The following is a 16,892-nucleotide window of genomic DNA, read 5'->3' on the forward strand; positions in this document are numbered from 1 at the left end:
GCGCCGTGCGTGGGGAGATGCCAGGCGCTTATTCTGTGCAGCCGCGGTCCTCGCCTCCGTGGATGGGTCTTTACAGCCCTGGATCACAGCGGTAAACGTGTGCTTTGAAGAAACTGAGGCTGGGGAGGGGGAGGCGCGAGAAGTAGAGGGGGTGGTAGAGCAGCTGCCTAGCAAGCAGAAAACAGTTCAGACCCAAGCACCACAGAGAAACGGGGCGCTGAGGCTCAGAGAGGTGGGATCACTGTTGCCCGCCCCCCGTGCCAGGCGCCCTGGAGGCTGCCCACGTGTGCGGCTGGGCACCCCTGGCCCAGTGAAGGGAGGATCGAGTTCCGGGGCTTCGGGCTGAGACACCGCGCGGACCTCCCGCTGGCGGTGCGGGGCGTGTCGCTGACCATTGAGGCTGGGGAAAAGGTAAGTGCGTCTCTGGGCCGAGCACCAGCTGCCCCCCAGCTCCCCACCCAGCCCCCTCCCACCTCGGCTCCCCGACACGGCACCAGCACCACCCTGGGAGCCTGGCTTTGCCAAAGGAGCCCTCGTCCTCAGTCTTCCCGTCTATAAAATGGGAATGCTACCACCCACCCCACCAGCTTCCCTACAGCGCCTCTGTCAGTACCCCATTCTCAACCCCGGGAGGTCTGAGTGTGCTGCGCGTGCCCCCCAGTGTGACTCCCCCCTGCAGCCCGGTCTCTGGGAACCTGCATTTAAGCATATCAATTCCCCTGCCCAGAACCTTCCACCACCTCCCAGCTTCCTTCTGGGTAAAGTCTGAATCCCCGAACTGTGGGCCGCAGGATCCAGCTGCCCGGGGGGGGGGGGGGGGGGGGCACTAACCTGTGTGTGCTTCCCCTCTTCCCCTCCCACTGTACCGCACACCAGGCAGGAAGTAGAGATGGAGGGGGTGGGACAAGAGTGCATGGTGGGCGGAAGTGTGTGCTGAGAGGATGACGGACGGACGGACTGACGGACCTCGACCGTAACGCCGCGGTCCTGGCCTGGCCGGTGTGGACCACGGCCTCGCCTCGCCCTGGCAGGTGGGCATCGTGGGCAGGACGGGGGCCGGGAAGTCCTCGCTGGCCGGAGGCCTGCTGCGGCTCCAGGAGGCGGCGGAGGGCGGGGTGTGGATCGACGGCGTCCCCATCGCCCGCGTGGGGCTGCACACGCTGAGGCGCAGGATCACCATCATCCCGCAGGTGAGGGGGCGTGGCCGCTGCGAGGGGCGGGGCGAGGGCTGGGGGCGTGGCGAGGGCGGGGCCGGGGCGTGGCAAGGGCTGGGGGCGTGGTGAGGGGCGTGGCCGCTGCGAGGGGCGGGGCGAGGGCTGAGGCGTGGCCGGTATGTGCTGAGGGCTGGGGCGGGGCGAGGGGCGTGGCCAGGGCAGGGCCGAGGCATGGCAAGGGCTGGGGGCGTGGCCGCTACGAGGGACGGGGTGAGGGCTGGGACGGGAGAGGGGCGTGGCAAGGGCTGGGGCGTGGCCGGTATGTGCTGAGGGCTGGGGCGGGGCGGTGTCTGGGGGCGTGGCAAGGGCGGGGCGTGGCGATGGTTGGGGCGTGGCGATAGTTGGGGGCGTGGCGAGGGGCGGGGCCTGTGCTGACCCCCGGGCGCCTCCCGCCAGGACCCCATCCTGCTCCCCGGCTCCCTGCGCGCGAACCTGGACCTGCGGCAGGAGCACACAGACGAGGCCCTCTGGGCGGCGCTGGAGACCGTGCAGCTCAAGGCCTTCGTGGCGGCGCTGCCCGGCCAGCTGCAGTACGAGTGTGCCGACAGGGGCGACGACCTGAGGTAGGCGCACCCCTGGGGCGCGGGGGGAACCTTGGGTTCGAGGCTCAGCTGGACAGCACAGTAAGAACCCGAGCGCACGGGTGGCTCACGCCTGTCATCCCAGCCACTCAGCAGGCTGAGAGCTGAGGATCACAGTTCGAAGCCAGCCTGGGCAGGAAAGTCCACGAGACTCTTGTCACCAGAAAACCCGAAGTGGCCCTGTGGCTCCAGTGGTAGAGCGCTCGCCTTGAGCTGAAGAGCTGAGGGACAGCACGCAGGCCCTGATCAAGCCCCACCACCAACAAAACAGGAGGCAGAGGAGAGAAAAGAGAATGGGAAACAAGGAGATCAGACTGTAGTCAGAGGTCGGGTGTGACTCTGGCTCCACCAGGGGCTCTGTGGCCTCGGGCAGGCACTTGACCTCTCTGTGCCTGAAGGAGCATGAGGTCCAGTGTGGGGTCCATTTCTTAGGTCTGGCCCCTGGGGGAGGTCCTAACACCAACAGAAGCCAGCCCTTCCCCCAGCTGGGAGACTGAGGCACACAGGACGGCACTAACCTCTGCTTGTGGTGCCCAGCGTGGGGCAGAAGCAGCTGCTGTGCCTGGCACGCGCCCTGCTCCGGAAAACCCAGATCCTCATCCTGGATGAGGCCACAGCGGCCGTGGACCCGGGCACCGAGCTGCGCATGCGGGCAGCCCTCGGGCGCTGGTTCGCGCACTGCACGGTGCTGCTCATCGCGCACCGCCTGCGCTCCGTGATGGACTGCAGCAGGTGAGACGGGCGAGGGGCCGGGAGGAGGGCGCCGGCCCCAGGGCCCTGGCTTCCACGCAGGCCAGGACTAGGGAGCTACAGGAAGCCTCCCCCCCCCCCCCAAGGAAGCCAAAGAGCTGCCCGTCCCTCCCTTCCCTGCAGGGTGCTGGTGATGGACAAGGGGCAGGTGGTGGAGTGTGGCAGCCCGGCCCAGCTGCTGGCCCAGAAAGGCCTGTTCTACAGACTCGCCCAGGAGTCAGGGCTGGTTTGAGCCAGGCCTGGACATGCCGGAGACCGCGGGCTGCCTGGTCCGGTGGGGGGTCACGAGTGGGCTCTTTTCTGGGCGGAAGATGGCAGACACGGTGGCTGATGATCACAGACCCTCAAGACTGCCCTCCCCTCCCCCCAACGGCCTGCGCAAGGCCCAGCGAGCCTCGTCTACCTCAGAGCCACTGTGGACAGTGCACCCACCACGGCTGCCCGCCGGACTCACCTGGGGAACTTGAACACAGGCCCAGCCCCAGCCCTGACCCTGCTGGGCCTGGCGATCCTGTGCGCACCTTTCCCAAATGACTTGGGAGGTCATCACGGGCTCAGATGCAGTCTGAAGAAATACAGCGCTGGCTGCGGTGGTGCTACTGAGAATCCCAGCTATTTAGAAGTAGACACTGGGAGGATCAATGTCAGACTGGACAAAAAATAAAGTGAACATTGAGACCCCTTCCCCATCTTAACCAGTAAAAAGCTGGGCAGTGTAGTGTGCATCTGTCATCCAGCCACAGAAGCAAAAATAGAATTGAGGTCCAGAGCTGGGCACCGGTGGCTCCCAGCTACTCAGGAGGCTGAGATCTGAGGATCACGGTTCAAAGCCAGCCCAGGCAGGAAAGTCCGTGAGACTCTTATCTCCAAATAAACCACTAGAAAACTGAAGTGGTGCTGTGGCTCAAGTAGCAGAGCGCTCACCTTGAACTGAAGAGCTGAGGGACAGCGCCCAGGCCCTGAGTTCAAGCCCCACGACCAACAACAGCAACAACAAGAATTGAGGTCTGGGAGAAGTTAGGCATAAAGCTGATACCCTTAAGGAAAAATAAAGCAAAAAAGAGCCTCAAGGGGCAGTGCAAAGCCCCGAGTTCAAATCCTAGACGGCTGAAAGAGTACAGACGGCTCCCTTGAACCCTTTTCTCTCGTGTTTCCCAGGTGACTCCTTGCAAAACTCCAGTACAGGATCACAAGCAGGACCCTGACATTCATACAGCAGACGATGACGGTGGTTCTTACTTCCTGTGTTTGTGTGTATTCACTTCTGCACTGCCTGGCCTGCAGTCAGGGCCTTGAGCTTTCTTGCGCACAGCTGGCCCTCCACTACCTGAGCCACACCTCCAGCCCAGCTTTTTGCTGGAGTTGCCAGGAACACAGCCCAAGACTCAACAAGCTTCAAGCATAGGGTTTTAAAATCTGAATCCAGCTTCTTTTTCTAGGAACCCAGCGGTCATAAGAACACCAAATGCCATGGGGTCAAGGGTCAGGGGTCAGAGCTGGCTGAAGCCCAGCGCCGGCTCTGACCTGGGGCAGTCAGTGCCCAGCTCACTGCACTGTTGAGGCCAAATCCTGAACTCAGACCAACTCCTGCCATCGTCCACGCCAGCCTAAGGCCCCACAAGGCACGCGGGTAACTAACGCAGGTTCGCACACTGCACACAGCTGTGGAGGCGGGCCAGGACCCAGTGTACACAGAGAGCCACGCATGCGTCCCTGCCGCCGTACAGCGCCCACCTGTCCCTGGCGCACACGCTGTGCCACGCCTGAGGACACGGTACCCTCGCTGGACAGTGCCACTCCACCCCGGGACACGGCATCCAGCGTGTGTCCGCCCAGCGGCTGGCTTCTGCCTGCTCAAGTCCAGGCTCGCCCCTGGCGGCCACGGCCACCCCTGACTGCAGTGGCTGCCACCTCGGGCCCCAGGCCCTTGACACAAGCCAATGGCTTCCCTCGTGGACCACATCACTCAGGAAAACAGCAGTGCGAGTGGGGACTCAGGGCGCGCGCCCCAAAATACAGGCATTCCCCACTACTCAGTTCTCATACCCCAAACCCGAGTCTCAGCGCCTCTTTCCATCCGGCAGGATGGAGACGTGACCCATACCCGAGGCCACAGCCCGAGCGCACACACCATCACCCTTCCCCAGCTCCGGAGACCCGAGCCGCGGTCCCTGAGCAGAAGGCAGTCACCCCTTTATCAACATTCTATCAGCTCAACAAGGCAGCAGCGGCTCACTCCTACAATCCCGGCTACTGAGGAGGCTGAGCGCTTGGGATTCCGGCCCGCCAGGGCAGGAAAGTCCGTGAGACTCTTATCTCCAATGAACCACCAGAAAACTGGAAGTGGCGCTGTGGCTCAAGTGGTAGAGCATTAGCCTTGAGCTGAAGAGCTGAGGGACAGCGCCCAGGCCTGGAGTTCAAGTCCTATGACTGATACAAAAAACAAAAAACAGTTCAGTGGTGGTATATACCTGTAATCCCAGCTACACAGGAGAGGTTCAGGAGGATCAGCGTCCAGAGCTGGCCCTGGGAAAAAGTGTGAGACCCTATCTGAAAAGTAGAGCATAAAGAACTGGGACTTAGCTCAAGAGGCTCTGGGTTCAAACCCTAGTACTACCAAAAAAAGTGTCCAAAGTTCCCCTAGAACATTCAAGCCATGCTACAGTAATGAACACAATGGTTGCTTTTAAGCTGACAGAATTTGCATGTGTGTGGTTTGTGTGTGGTGTTGTGTGTTCGTGTGCCCGTACTGGGTCTTGAACTTGGGGCTTGGGTGCTGTCCCTTAGCTTTTTTGCTCAAGGTTGGCCTTCTACCACTTGAGCCACGGCCTCACTCTTAGCTTTTTGCCGGTTAATTGGAGATAAGTCTGAGATTAGTCTGCCCAGGCTGGCTTTGCACTGCGATCCTCCGATCTCAGCCTCCTGCATGGCTGGGCTGACAGCGGGAGCCCTGTGCCCGGCTGCCTCACCTGCCTTTGCCTGGGGATGTGCCGTGGGTGCGCTGGCACGCCACGCAGGAGCCCAGCCAGCCCGGCACGCAGACAAAGCTGCGAGCCACATGACCACCGAAGGACAAGAGGAGCACTCAAGCTGGGGGCCCAGGCTCAGCCCCCTCCCTGCCAAGCCCCGTGCTCTGCCCTCCATCTTGACTTCGAACCCCCAATTCTGGCAGACCACCACACAACATACCTGCTCCGCGCCAACTCCCCCAGAGCAGAGCGCTGCCCCTGCGGCCGCACCCCGAACAACAGGCGGCGGTCATTTAGAAAGAAATAAAATATTTTGTTTTACTGAAAATTACTTGCAAGTGTTCACGTTTCCAGTGTTAAGTCATTACAAAAAGAGGCCCAAGGAAAACCTGGGTTCTCGAACGTGAAAGAATGGCTTAACTTACAAAAAAAATAAATATACATTTCCACTTAAAAGAAAAAAGTCGGCAGCAGAACTCACAGCGGGCGCGAGTCCCGGGCAGCTGTGGGGCCTCGCTGCTTTGGGGGTGTCACTGAGACCTCCCCCCACAGACCCGCCTGGAAAGACCACACACGAGCCAAAGGTCTAGTGCAAAGCCAGGCCTGGCGGAGGCCTTGGGGCGCTGTCCCCCGCGCACCCCTCTTGGAAAGGCAGCTCTCCACGCTGGCTTTCTCCCTGGAGCAGCACTTAGTGAGGGGCTGGGGGAGCCGGAGGCGGCCGGCCGGGTGTCCAGGGGAGAAACTGAGCTCTGAGAACGAGGGACTCGGGCTTTTTGGTATCCAGCGGCGGTCCGTGCTGTTGACCTTGGAGGTGTCCAGTTGTGACCTTGGATGTGCGTCGGCAGACCTTGTGAGAGGCCCATCCCATCCAAGCGGCAGGGGCGGGAGGAAGGCGGGGGAGGGCGAGCTGGGGGAGGGTGGGTTTCGAGGATGAGCTCTGGGGGTGCCTGAGCCCCCCCTCACTCCGGGGGGGGGGGTGCCTCTCGCCACTGATGCAAATCCCATCGGAGACGATGCTGGGCGCTGCCTCCGCCCCCAGGCCCCGGAGCAGCTGGAAGACGAGAGGTGGTCGAGAGGTGGTCGCCAGGACAGTCCGGGGCCCCGAGGGGGCGGAGCGTGGCGTCCGCCAGGCGTCAGGACACTGGAGGTGACAGGAGGCTGCGGGAAAGCCATGTGGCCGTGGAGAGGTGCAAGGCAGTTGGCTGGATTTGGTCACTAGCGTGTTTCACACAACCAATTTCTCGAGAAGGCGACTGTGGGTGCCGCAGCCCCCTCCGTGGGAGCCAGGCCTGCAATCTGAGGTGCGCGTCTTGTGGGGTGCGCGTCTTGTGGGGCGCCAGAGACCAGGGCACACACACGTTTGGGGTGGGAGGCATCTCTGCCTCTAAGCAGGGCCGGGCAGCGGCTGCTGCTTGCTGTGTTTTGGCGCTGGGGGTGGTGGGTGGGGGTGCGGTTGGTTTTCTTTCTTCGTTTTTGGTTTCTGTGTGGGAGGCCGGGGCTCCCCAGGGTGCCGGCTCGTCCCGGGGTGCGGGCCCGTGGGCCTTGCAGTTCTGGTCGGGCACCGGCTGCGGGCCTCACACCAGGCCGGCGTCTTTGGCCATGCTGTAGAAGAGCCCCCTGTCCTGCAGGAGCTGGGATGGCGAACCACACTCGCAGATCTCGCCCTTGTCCAGGACAATCACCCTGCAGGGAGAGGACGCAGGCGTGAGGGGCACGGCGGCGCTGGGCACCTTGCGCCCACCACGGCTTTGGGTCAGGCCCTCGACATCTTCTGCCAGGACTGACAGAGCCATCGCCCCACCGGCTTCCTACCCCCAAGCCCCACCCCCACTTTTTTCTGTAGGTTTTTTGTTGCTGTGGGGCCTGAACTCTGGGCCTGGGCGCTGTCCCTCAGCTCTTCAGCTCAAGGCCAGTGCTCTACCACTTGAGCCACAGCGCCACTTCTGGTTTTCTGGTGGATTATTGCAGATAAGAGTGACTCCAATCGTGCTTTGAAGCACGATCCTCAGATCTCAGCCTCCTGAGTAGCTGGGAAGACAGGTGTGAGCCACCAGTGCCCAGCTTTTTTCTGTGGTTTTGAAGATTGAACCCAGAACCTCCTGTATGCTAGGCAGAAGATCTGCCACCTGAACTATGGCCCCAGCCCCTTCAAACCCGATTTCTAATCAATGTCTAATGGGTATGAGGCTGCCGTGTGTGTGTGTGTGTGTGTGTGTGTGTGTGTGTGTGTGTGTGTGTGTGTGTGTGTGTGTGTGTGTGTGTGTGTGTGTGTGTGTGTGTGTGTGTGTGTGTGTGTGTGTGTGTGTGTGTGTGTCTCTCTCTCTCTCTCTCTCCTGGGGCTTGAACTCGGATCCTGGATGCTGTCACTGACTTTTTCTTTGCACAAAGCTCGTGTTCTATCATTTGAACCACAGCTCCTCTTCTGGCTTTTTGGTGGTTAACTGGAGATAGGAATCTCACAGCTTCCCTGCCCAGGCTGGCTTTGAACTGTGATCCTCAGACCCTGGCCTCCTGAGCAGCTGGGATGAGGGGGGAAGCTGCCTGTCACCTGCGTGGCCTCCACAGTGGTGGGAATAGCGTTGAGGGAACAGGGCCGCCGCGGCTCCCGCGCATCGTCTGAAGGGCTCAATTCTCTGCGCCTGCGCAGTGCTCTGCGGCCCAGCCCCTGCCTCCTGCTCCGCGTGGCCTCTGCCTCCTCCTCCCTCGGTGCCCACCTCCAGGCCCAGCGGCCTGGGCTCACCCCTGGCTGTGCCCCGACCTCCAGTGCTCTCCCTGGATCAAAGCTGGCCTGAGCCCAATGCAGCACCCTGCCTGCTGTTCTGGGTGCTCACTGTTCTTGCTTTGGGGATACTGGAGTTCGGAATCGGGGCCCTGTGAATGCTCAGCAGGTGCACTGCCACTCGAGCCACGCCTCCCGCCCTTCTGTGCTTTTGTTACTTGTCAAACGAGGTCTGGCTCTCTGCCCGGCAGACCCGGGCCACAGCGATCCTAATGACGCTTCCAGCGTAGTTGAGAAGCCGCAGCAGACGCCGCGCCGGCTTTTTCATTGGTTGCGGTGGAGGCTGCCGCGCGCATGGGGCCCATGCTGAATGAATGGATGGATGGAGGAGCCAGCCAGCGCCGTACCTGGTGTAGTCCATGATGGTGTTGAGCCGGTGGGCGATGGTGAGCACCGTGCAGTCGTGGAACTGCGTCCGGATGGTGGACTGGATGAGGTCGTCCGTCTCCAGGTCCACGGCGGCGGTGGCCTCGTCCAGCACCAGGATCTTCGTCTTCCTCAGCAGGGCGCGGGCCAGGCACACGAGCTGCCGCTGCCCCACGCTGCGGAGGGAGAGCGCAGTGGTGGCGCAGGTCCGAAGCCTCGGAGCAAACGACCCCCCCACCCGAGCCCCAGCCCGCCCCAGCCTTGCTCAAGGGGAGGCTGACCCGCGTGAGCCCTGCCCCCCGTGGGACACTGCAGGCCTGTCCCACTCCTGTGCCCCCCCATTGCCATGGCAACATGCCCAGGCCAGGATGCCGGAGGGACATGTGGGCTGGTGCCCGATGAGGCTGCGCTCCTCATCCCCCGCCGGCCCCCGCCACGAGAACGCGCCCAGCCGAGATCAGCCACGCCCCGGGGCGGGCCGCACGCGGCCATCAGGGAACTCCAGCTTGGATGTCATGGTGACCGAGAATGGAATGCAGCCCTGGGACGGTGACACCGGGTCTGACCCCGGGGCGGCGGGCGGGCACGGAGGGCTAGGGTGGGGACTGACACGGGCACCCCTGCAGCAGCGGCTGGCAGCCAGGACAGAGCTGCCAAGGAAGGAACCGCATCAGCCATCTTGGCTGTACCTCAAGCTACAGAGAGTCTGGTGGGAAGCGTGCCTCACAGTGGGAGACGGGGCCCGCGGGGAAGAGGCTGGGTGGGATTCCCCAGGCCGGGGTGTCGGGAGGTCCCCCCCGCCCACCTGAGGTTCTCCCCGCCTTCTGCACACTCGTGTTCCAGCCTGTCAGGTAGGGTCGAGACGAAGCCCTTTAGGTGAGCCAGCTCCAGCGCCGTCCAGACGTCCTCGTCCGAGTACTGGCTGAACGGGTCTAGGTTCATGCGCAGCGAGCCCGAGAACAAAACGGGGTCCTGCAGAGCAGAGCAGAGGGCATGGCAGGGCTCGGGCTCGCTCATCCGCTCTGGGACATTCCCGAGAAACGTCAGTGTGCAAAACCCGGCGAGCGGCTTCCAACGGGAGACAAAGCCCTGGCAACGCCCAGTCTCCTTCAACCTCTGTCCTGATAGACAGTGTCTCCCGGAGACGCTTTGTGGGTACCCAACCCCCGCCCCCATCCACGATGCTGCAGTGTCTGCCCATGTGCTGTGGGCCACACCTGGCGCCAGGTAAATCCAGGTAAGCGGCGGTTACACGGGATCTCTGATGGCACCACATCAAGAGAGGCGGTTATGTTACTCTTGGAAGATGCAAATTAAGTCACTGCTTTTGATCTGGGGTTGGCTGACTGTGTGGATGCGGCCTGCCCCTCCCACCTGGCCCCCCCACACTCAGCTCCACCCACACAGCCCCACCCCACCTGCGGGATGATGGTGATCTTGAAGCGCAGGTTGTGCAGGCCGATCTTGGCAATGTTGACGCCATCGATGATGATCTCTCCTTCTGCGGACTCATTGATCCGAAACAGGCCCAGGGTCAGAGATGACTTCCCAGCTCCTGTCCGGCCCACGATGCCAACCTGAGGGTCAGGAAGAGCCAGAGTGAGGGAAGGTGCTAGGCAGTGGAGGGTCTCTGTGCCCTTGTTGGGCGCCGATCACCAGCTGTGCATCACCTCATTGGCCCAACTCCCGCCATAGCCAAGGCTCGTGCGCCACAATTCCCTGGAACCGTCCTTCGGGGACTGCTTTGGCCAGAGGCCAACACGCTTCTCTTTGCCAGGCTCCCTGAGGACCCAATCTGCCCTTTTCAAAAGTTGGTAGAGACCCCCAAAAAGACAGGGAGGGTCAGGCAGAAGGAACGCTTCATGTCCTGCTCTGCTCAACACAAGAGTGCGTTTGTTGGGCAGCTGCTGGGCGTTTCCTGACCTCCCGACTATGTCCCACCTCTGCTTCGAGGAGCGGCTCCTCCTGGTAGCTGTGGCAAAATCTGCGTTGAGCAGAATCCAGTCCCCTGGGCCCCTCTCACATGGCCTGGACTCATTGAGGGGAACCAGGAACCTGGCGAGCAGCCAATGACAGGCTTCCTGTCATCTATCCTGAGCCAATGACGGCATTCCTGACATCCAACTACAGCGAATGATGGGCATTCCCGACATCCAACTACAGGGAATGACAGTGTTTCCATCTTCCATCCTGACCCAATGATGGGCATTCCCAACATCCAACTACAGCCAATGACAGGGTTCCTGTCATCCATCCTGAGCCAATGATGGGCATTCCCGGCATCCACCTACAGCCAATGACAGGCATTCCTGACATCCAACCTGAGCCAATGATGGGCATTCCCAACATCCAACCTGAGCCAATGACGGGCATTGCTGACATCCAACTACAGCCAATGACGGGTTCCTGACACTCTCTACTCTTGGGCCCTTGGAAATGGACTCGCTCATCCGCTAATGTGTCACAGTACAGCACATGTGCCAAAATTCCCACGACGTCACCAAAGCCACGGACTCAGAAGTACGTCCCTCATTGCAAGTGAGAATGCACCCCATGGGACAGAAGGCTTTGTCCCAGGTGGCAGATGGTTTAGAAACTCCATATGCTCAGAAGTGCAGATGGCCAGGAGACCTTTGACCGACTTCTGAGGACAGTCTAAGGGTCTCCGGGCAGGAGAGCCGTCTCGGAATAGCTTGGAACTACGGGAAGCTTCTAAAGTTCCAGTAACTCCCTGTGTCCCGAGCTCGCCTTGAAGTGACGGAGCATCACGTGTCTCCCTGGACTCTAGACGCCAGCACAGACATCACTGAGGACCCTGACGTCTTGTAGATCCAGGTGGGCGTGGCCTAGCACTGCTACATGTTCTGGATCTCTCAAGAAAACCAGGAGGATTATTCTATAAAGTATTAATTTATTTCTTTTTAAGACAGGCTTGTCTCAAACTCTCAATCCTCCTCCTACCTCAACATCCTCAGTACAAGGATTATGGTACTTTTCTTGTGCCCCCCCCCTTTTTTGTCATTTGTGAGGCTTGAACTCAGGGCCTGGGCGCTGTCCCTGAGCCTCTTTGTGTTCAAGGCTATGCTCTACCACTTGAGCCACAGCACCACCATTGGGCTTTGAGTGGTTAATTGGAGATAAGAGTCTCCCAGGGACTTTTCTGCCTGGGCTGGCTTCAAACCGCCATCCTCATCTCAGCTTCCTGAGCGGCTGTGATTACAGGTGTGAGTCACTGTGCCTGGCTCTTGTGCCCTTTTCCAATGCTCCATTTAAGTACTGGGAATTGGGCCCAGGGCCTTTGCACATGCTAGGTAATAAGCCTTTACTTCAGATTTTCTTTCAGCACACCACTGGGCTTCACTGGCTTCCGGGTTCTTTCCAGTGTACAACCTGTTACTAGTCTCCAAATGGCTCTTTCCATCAGCCCTGCTTAAGGCCCGGGGCCCCCACCCCGGCCGGGGACCAGGCGCCCGCACCTTTTCTCCGCCGTTGATGGTGACGTTGATGTGCTTGAGAACCATGTCCAGGTCGTCTCGGTAGCGCAGGCAGTAGTCTCGGAATTCCACCCGGCCCTCCTGGGGCCAGTTGCTGGGCGGAGCCGTCTCCCTGATCTGCCAGGGAGCCTTCCGTCCCAACGGGGGGGCGGGGGGGGGAGGGGGGGAGAGCAGAGAAACCCGCGTGAGCCGGCCGCCCCAGGCCCCTCTCCTCCTTGCATGTGAGGCTTCCGGGCCTTTAGCTCCTGCAGCCCCTGGCCACTTCCGGTCGCCCTCCTACCTAGCCCTGTGCCCCCGAGAAGCACATTCAGAGCACCAGCCACCTCCTGTGTGACCCGGTGGCCACTGCGCTCCGTCTCCTGGGCCCAGTGCATTGACAAATGTTCAATCGCTGCTCATGGGCTCGCTCGGGGAAGGGGGGGAGATAGCAGGGACGGGGGGGGGGTCCCCAGCTGCCCCGCGGTCTGCAGGGGCTCACTAGGAGCACCAGTTAACAGTAAAGATAACCTCAGCGAGCCCGGATAGCTCCTGGCCTCATCTCCAGGCAGCCCGCGGGGCGTGCCGCTCACGCAGGGCTCAGGGGTCCTAGGCCACGCCCAGGCCAGGCGGGCGCTGCTTTACCTCCTTCTCGGTTTCTGAGTACTCCTTGAGCCTCTCCACGGCCACGATGTTGGTTTCCATCTCGGAGGACATCCGGACCAGCCAGTTGAGGTACGTTGTGACCTGCAGGCGGGGGGGTAATCACGCTGACTTACTGCAGTGAGTGTGAGTTTCTTATTTCCATTAAATGATCGGGCCAATAGTCACTGATTACGGCTCCACACAGAAAGCGGCAAAGCCACACACAGCCGGTCCCTTACCCGTAGGTAACACTTCCCAAAGGGAAGTAACTGAAAGTATTTGCAACCGATGGCATGAAAATTCCAGAGATGCAGACAAAGCAGCACTCTGAGGAATCTTTGTAGCTTTAAAAGCCTCTTCCTTCCAGCCAGAGCATCCCAGTGGTGGAGAACCGTGGCCACGCCTCCAAATCCCCCACTGCGCTCCCTTCTCCAGCCCCGGCCCCAGGATCCCAAACAAGAGCCACCCACGGGGGGGGGGGTCTGAGCACCAAGAGCGCCTCCGGTCCTACCTGCAGGGAGTAGGACACGGAGAGGCCTACCAGGCCGGCGCTGAGGCCCTGTCGGCCCACGGCGCTGAGGCTGTTTCTGGAGATGACCGAGAACAGGGCGGCAAACAGGACGATGCAGTTGCCGACATACTCCAGCCGCACGGCCAGCCACCTGCGGAGAGCCACAGCCGTGTAGACACGCCTCCCCGTGCACGCTCACACGCATGCGCGCACACGGGGCCGGCCTTCCGGCGACCTGGCTTTTCTCTCACGAGGGAAGGAGCAGCCAATCTGCCGACTGCAGTGAAGCCCTGAAGCTCATCAGGGCCTGGCACAGGAGAAGGGGGAGGGAGGGAGGGAAGGAGGGAGGGAGGGAGGGAGGGAGGGAAGGAGGGAGGGAGGGAGGGAAGGAGAGAGGGAGGGAGGGAAGGAGAGAAGGAGGGAGGGAGGGAGGGAGGGAGGGAGGGAGGGAGGGAGGAGGGACACGGGGTTCCTGGGCGTCTCGCCACCCCAGGGATGAAAATAGAATTCTCCAGAAGCCTCCTTCCCGGGAATTTCCAGTTTGTCACAGTGAGGACCGGCTTCTCAAGAAATCTCACACACACGTGTCCATTCACGAGTGCCTGGAATTCTCAAGCACTCAAAAGCCTGGGGGGTCCCACCCAGCCATCGGGGGGCCTGGGCCTGACCCCAGCAACAACAACAAAAACCAACAGATGAAATCTCTCTGCCAGAGATGCTTCTAGAAGACACTGAGAAGCAAGCCGGCACTTTTGACGTCTGTCAGTCCTAGACTCCCGTTACATCCCGGTGTTCTGAGGATGGGGTCCTCTGCTTTTAAAACATCAGCACATCTGCCCTTGGTTTGTTGAGGCAGTGTCTCGCCGGCAGCCAGGTCTCACTTCAAACTCCCGATCCGCTCCCCCGGAGCCTCCAAGGGCTGGGATTATAGGCATGTGCCACCAGGCCCGGCAGGTTTCATTGGCTTAAAACTTTTATAAGCCATTGTGTGGCCGGAGGGAGATGGTTTCCCCATTTCCATTGTGAAGCCGGGGTGGGGGGCAGAGCGGGGTCTGACTCCCCACAGCACCCCCGGTGCTCACCACAGTAACCCCATGTGCCACCATGCTGAGCGCTGGGCAACCCCCTGCCTAGTTTTGAAGGATGAGTTTCACTTTGGGAAGGAAAGTTCCTCGGGCTCAGCTCCTCTGAGCACACTGCCTTGGTGTACCACAGATGGGGGTACAGCACCCCTCAGCGGGGACCTGAGCTGTGGGAATGACCTGGTATCCCGGGACCCTGGCTAAAGGGCAGCGTGGGGTCTGCTGACTCGGTACCCCGGGTCCCGGGCTCATAGCTTCTGCTTGTCCTTTGTGGGGTTTTTTTTGTTAGTCGTGGGGCTTGAACTCTGGGCCTGGGCGCTGTCCCTCAGCTCTTCAGCTCAAGGTGAGCGCTCTACCACTTGAGCCACAGCGCCACTTCCGGTGTTCAGGTGATTTATTGGAGATAAGGGTCTCAGGACTTTCCTGCCCGGGCTGGCTTTGAACTGCGATCTTCAGATCTCAGCCTCCTGAGTAGCTAGGATGACAGGCGTGAGCCACCAGCACCCGGCTTCTGCTGGTCCATTTTTATCTAAGGGTCTTGGTACATAGCCCGTGCTGGACTCAAACTCCAGATCCTCCTGCCTCTGTCTCCCCAAGTGCCGGGATTACAGGCGTGAGCGTCCCACCCGGCCCTGCCATTGCCGTGGGTGGGTAGGGTGCCCCCCGCCTCTCTGCGGGGCCTCACCGGTTGGCCACGATGCTGGGGTAGTAGGCCTTCTGGTTCTCGTCCACCTTCAGGTCGCTCTGGCGCACGAAGCGCTCCTGGTCCTCAAAGGCGCGGATGACGCTGACCCCCAGCAGGGTCTCGTTGAAGTGCGAGTAGACGGGGGAGCGGCTGACCGACTCGAGGCGCTTGAGCTGCCGGGAGGAGGCCACGTAGAACCTCTGCGGGGAGAGCGGGTGGGGTCACCGAGGGGGCGTCCCCCGGGGAGCCGAGCAGCCCGCAGGAATGGAGACAACACCGCGACGGGAGACACAGCTGTCCTCCCTCGTGATGGGGACACTGAGGCACGCGGCACCATGTCCCCTCTCGCCCCCCGGGGCCGTCTTCCCTCCGATGACATCACATCTCACGCACCGACGCCACCACGGCGCTGCTCCCGCCCTAACCCGCGCACCAGCCGGCACTGGCACGGAGCGCCGCCGGCCCGTGGGGAGCCTGAGCGCGCGCTCCGGCTTCTCTCCTGGAGATCAAGGATGGGCGGTGGGGGGCGCTGACTCGTGGGGCTCCCTCTGGGCCCGGCCCCGGGGATTCCCAGTGTGAGGGGGGCCCCGCGGAGCTCCGTGTGGTGCATGGCGGGCGCGGTCGCAGCGCGTGTCGGCTTCCCTCACGGAGGCTGCTCCGGTCTCAGAGTGGGAAACGGGACGTGCTAGCCGGAGCCCCAGCAGCTGTGCTGGACCGGGAGACCGGCTAAAGAGCAGAAGGCTTTGGCAACCGTGGTAACACAGAACCAAGCGGAAAGGAAGCCACAGTGGAGGCCGGGACCGGCCGGCTCACCTGCACGAAGAAGTAGACGAGGCCCAGGGGCGGGATGATGACGGCGGCGATGGGCGTGGCCAGCAGGATGATGACGCAGGCGCCCACCACGTTGAAGAGGGAGCCCATGTACATCTTGATGACCTGCGGGATCATGGAGTCCACCGTGTCCAGCTCCTTGGAGAAGCGGTTCACCAGGTTCCCGCTGGGCGTGCGCTCGAAGAAGCTCATGGGCGAGCGGAGGACGTTGTGCAGCAGGTCCAGGTGCAGGCGGCGGGAGGCCAGGATGCCCCCGATGGACACCGTCATGGAGTAGCCGAACACGGCGATTCCTGCGGCCCGGGCATCGGCGTGAGCGCCAACGGGGGCTGCCCGGGGCCCGCACGGTCACCGCCGGCCCAGCTCACAGCGGGCTCACCCCTGCCCGCCTCACAGATGACAGCGGGGCAGCAATGTCCGCCCTGCTGTGCTGGCCGGCCAGCGTGGGAGCACTGGAGAGCGAGCGCGGCCCGGGGGCCCCGGCATCGCCACCCCCAGAGCCTTCCAGTTCCGATCGCGTCTATGGAGAGCAGACAGCGCAGCTCCTGGACACAGCCTGGCTGTGTGACCCAGGTGGACACCACACCCTCTCTGAGTAGGACTCCAAGGTCCCCTCCCCCTGGCAGCAGGGCATGAGGCGCAAGAGGGTGCCCCCGACTCAGCGCCCCCAGGGCCTCTGGCCTCGACGTTCCCCAGCTGTGCCATGGGTGCCCCGGGTGCTCCTCCTCTGTGTGTCCCATGGGAAACAAAGCACCCAGAAGACATTTGTTCCACTTGAAGGTGAGGCTGGGGGATACAGAGCCAAGCACCATCAATATCAGAGTGAAATAAAAGCCGGGCACCAGTGGCTCACGCCTGTCATCCTAGCTACTCAGGAGGATCTGAGGATCACGGTTCAAAGCCAGCCTGGGCAGGGAAGTCCGTGAGACTCTTCTCTCCAATGAACCACCAAAAAACCAGAAGTGGCGCTGTGGCTCAAGTGGTAGAGCGCTGGCCCTGAGCTGAAGAG

General features: G+C 61.6%; 2 protein-coding genes across 5 annotated transcripts in view; one reads left to right on the forward strand and one right to left on the reverse strand.

Moving 5' to 3' along the window:
* Abcc6 (ATP binding cassette subfamily C member 6) overlaps positions 1-3,378 on the forward strand; it is a 32,508-nt gene extending 29,130 nt beyond the window's left edge. Inside the window, exons 27-31 of the mRNA XM_042698423.1 lie at positions 265-411; positions 1,032-1,190; positions 1,611-1,777; positions 2,333-2,527; positions 2,669-3,378. Of these exons, the coding sequence (XP_042554357.1) occupies positions 265-411; positions 1,032-1,190; positions 1,611-1,777; positions 2,333-2,527; positions 2,669-2,777 (777 nt within the window). The 3' untranslated portion in view covers positions 2,778-3,378. The remainder of the gene's footprint in view (positions 1-264; positions 412-1,031; positions 1,191-1,610; positions 1,778-2,332; positions 2,528-2,668) is intronic.
* Positions 3,379-5,818: 2,440 nt separating this feature from the next.
* Abcc1 (ATP binding cassette subfamily C member 1) overlaps positions 5,819-16,892 on the reverse strand; it is a 62,613-nt gene continuing 51,539 nt past the window's right edge. For all 4 annotated transcript variants that reach the window (XM_042698291.1, XM_042698293.1, XM_042698292.1 and 1 more), the window contains 9 exons: positions 15,866-16,176; positions 15,053-15,252; positions 13,286-13,436; positions 12,775-12,876; positions 12,136-12,282; positions 10,078-10,236; positions 9,465-9,631; positions 8,641-8,835; positions 5,819-7,197 (listed from right to left, as the gene is read on the reverse strand). In XM_042698291.1, the coding sequence (XP_042554225.1) occupies positions 7,089-7,197; positions 8,641-8,835; positions 9,465-9,631; positions 10,078-10,236; positions 12,136-12,282; positions 12,775-12,876; positions 13,286-13,436; positions 15,053-15,252; positions 15,866-16,176 (1,541 nt within the window). In that variant the 3' untranslated portion in view covers positions 5,819-7,088. The remainder of the gene's footprint in view (positions 7,198-8,640; positions 8,836-9,464; positions 9,632-10,077; positions 10,237-12,135; positions 12,283-12,774; positions 12,877-13,285; positions 13,437-15,052; positions 15,253-15,865; positions 16,177-16,892) is intronic.

The sequence above is a fragment of the Dipodomys spectabilis genome, unplaced genomic scaffold (genome assembly GCF_019054845.1).
Source record: "Dipodomys spectabilis isolate Male_0828 unplaced genomic scaffold, ASM1905484v1 ptg000231l, whole genome shotgun sequence".
Lineage (NCBI taxonomy): Eukaryota > Metazoa > Chordata > Mammalia > Rodentia > Heteromyidae > Dipodomys > Dipodomys spectabilis.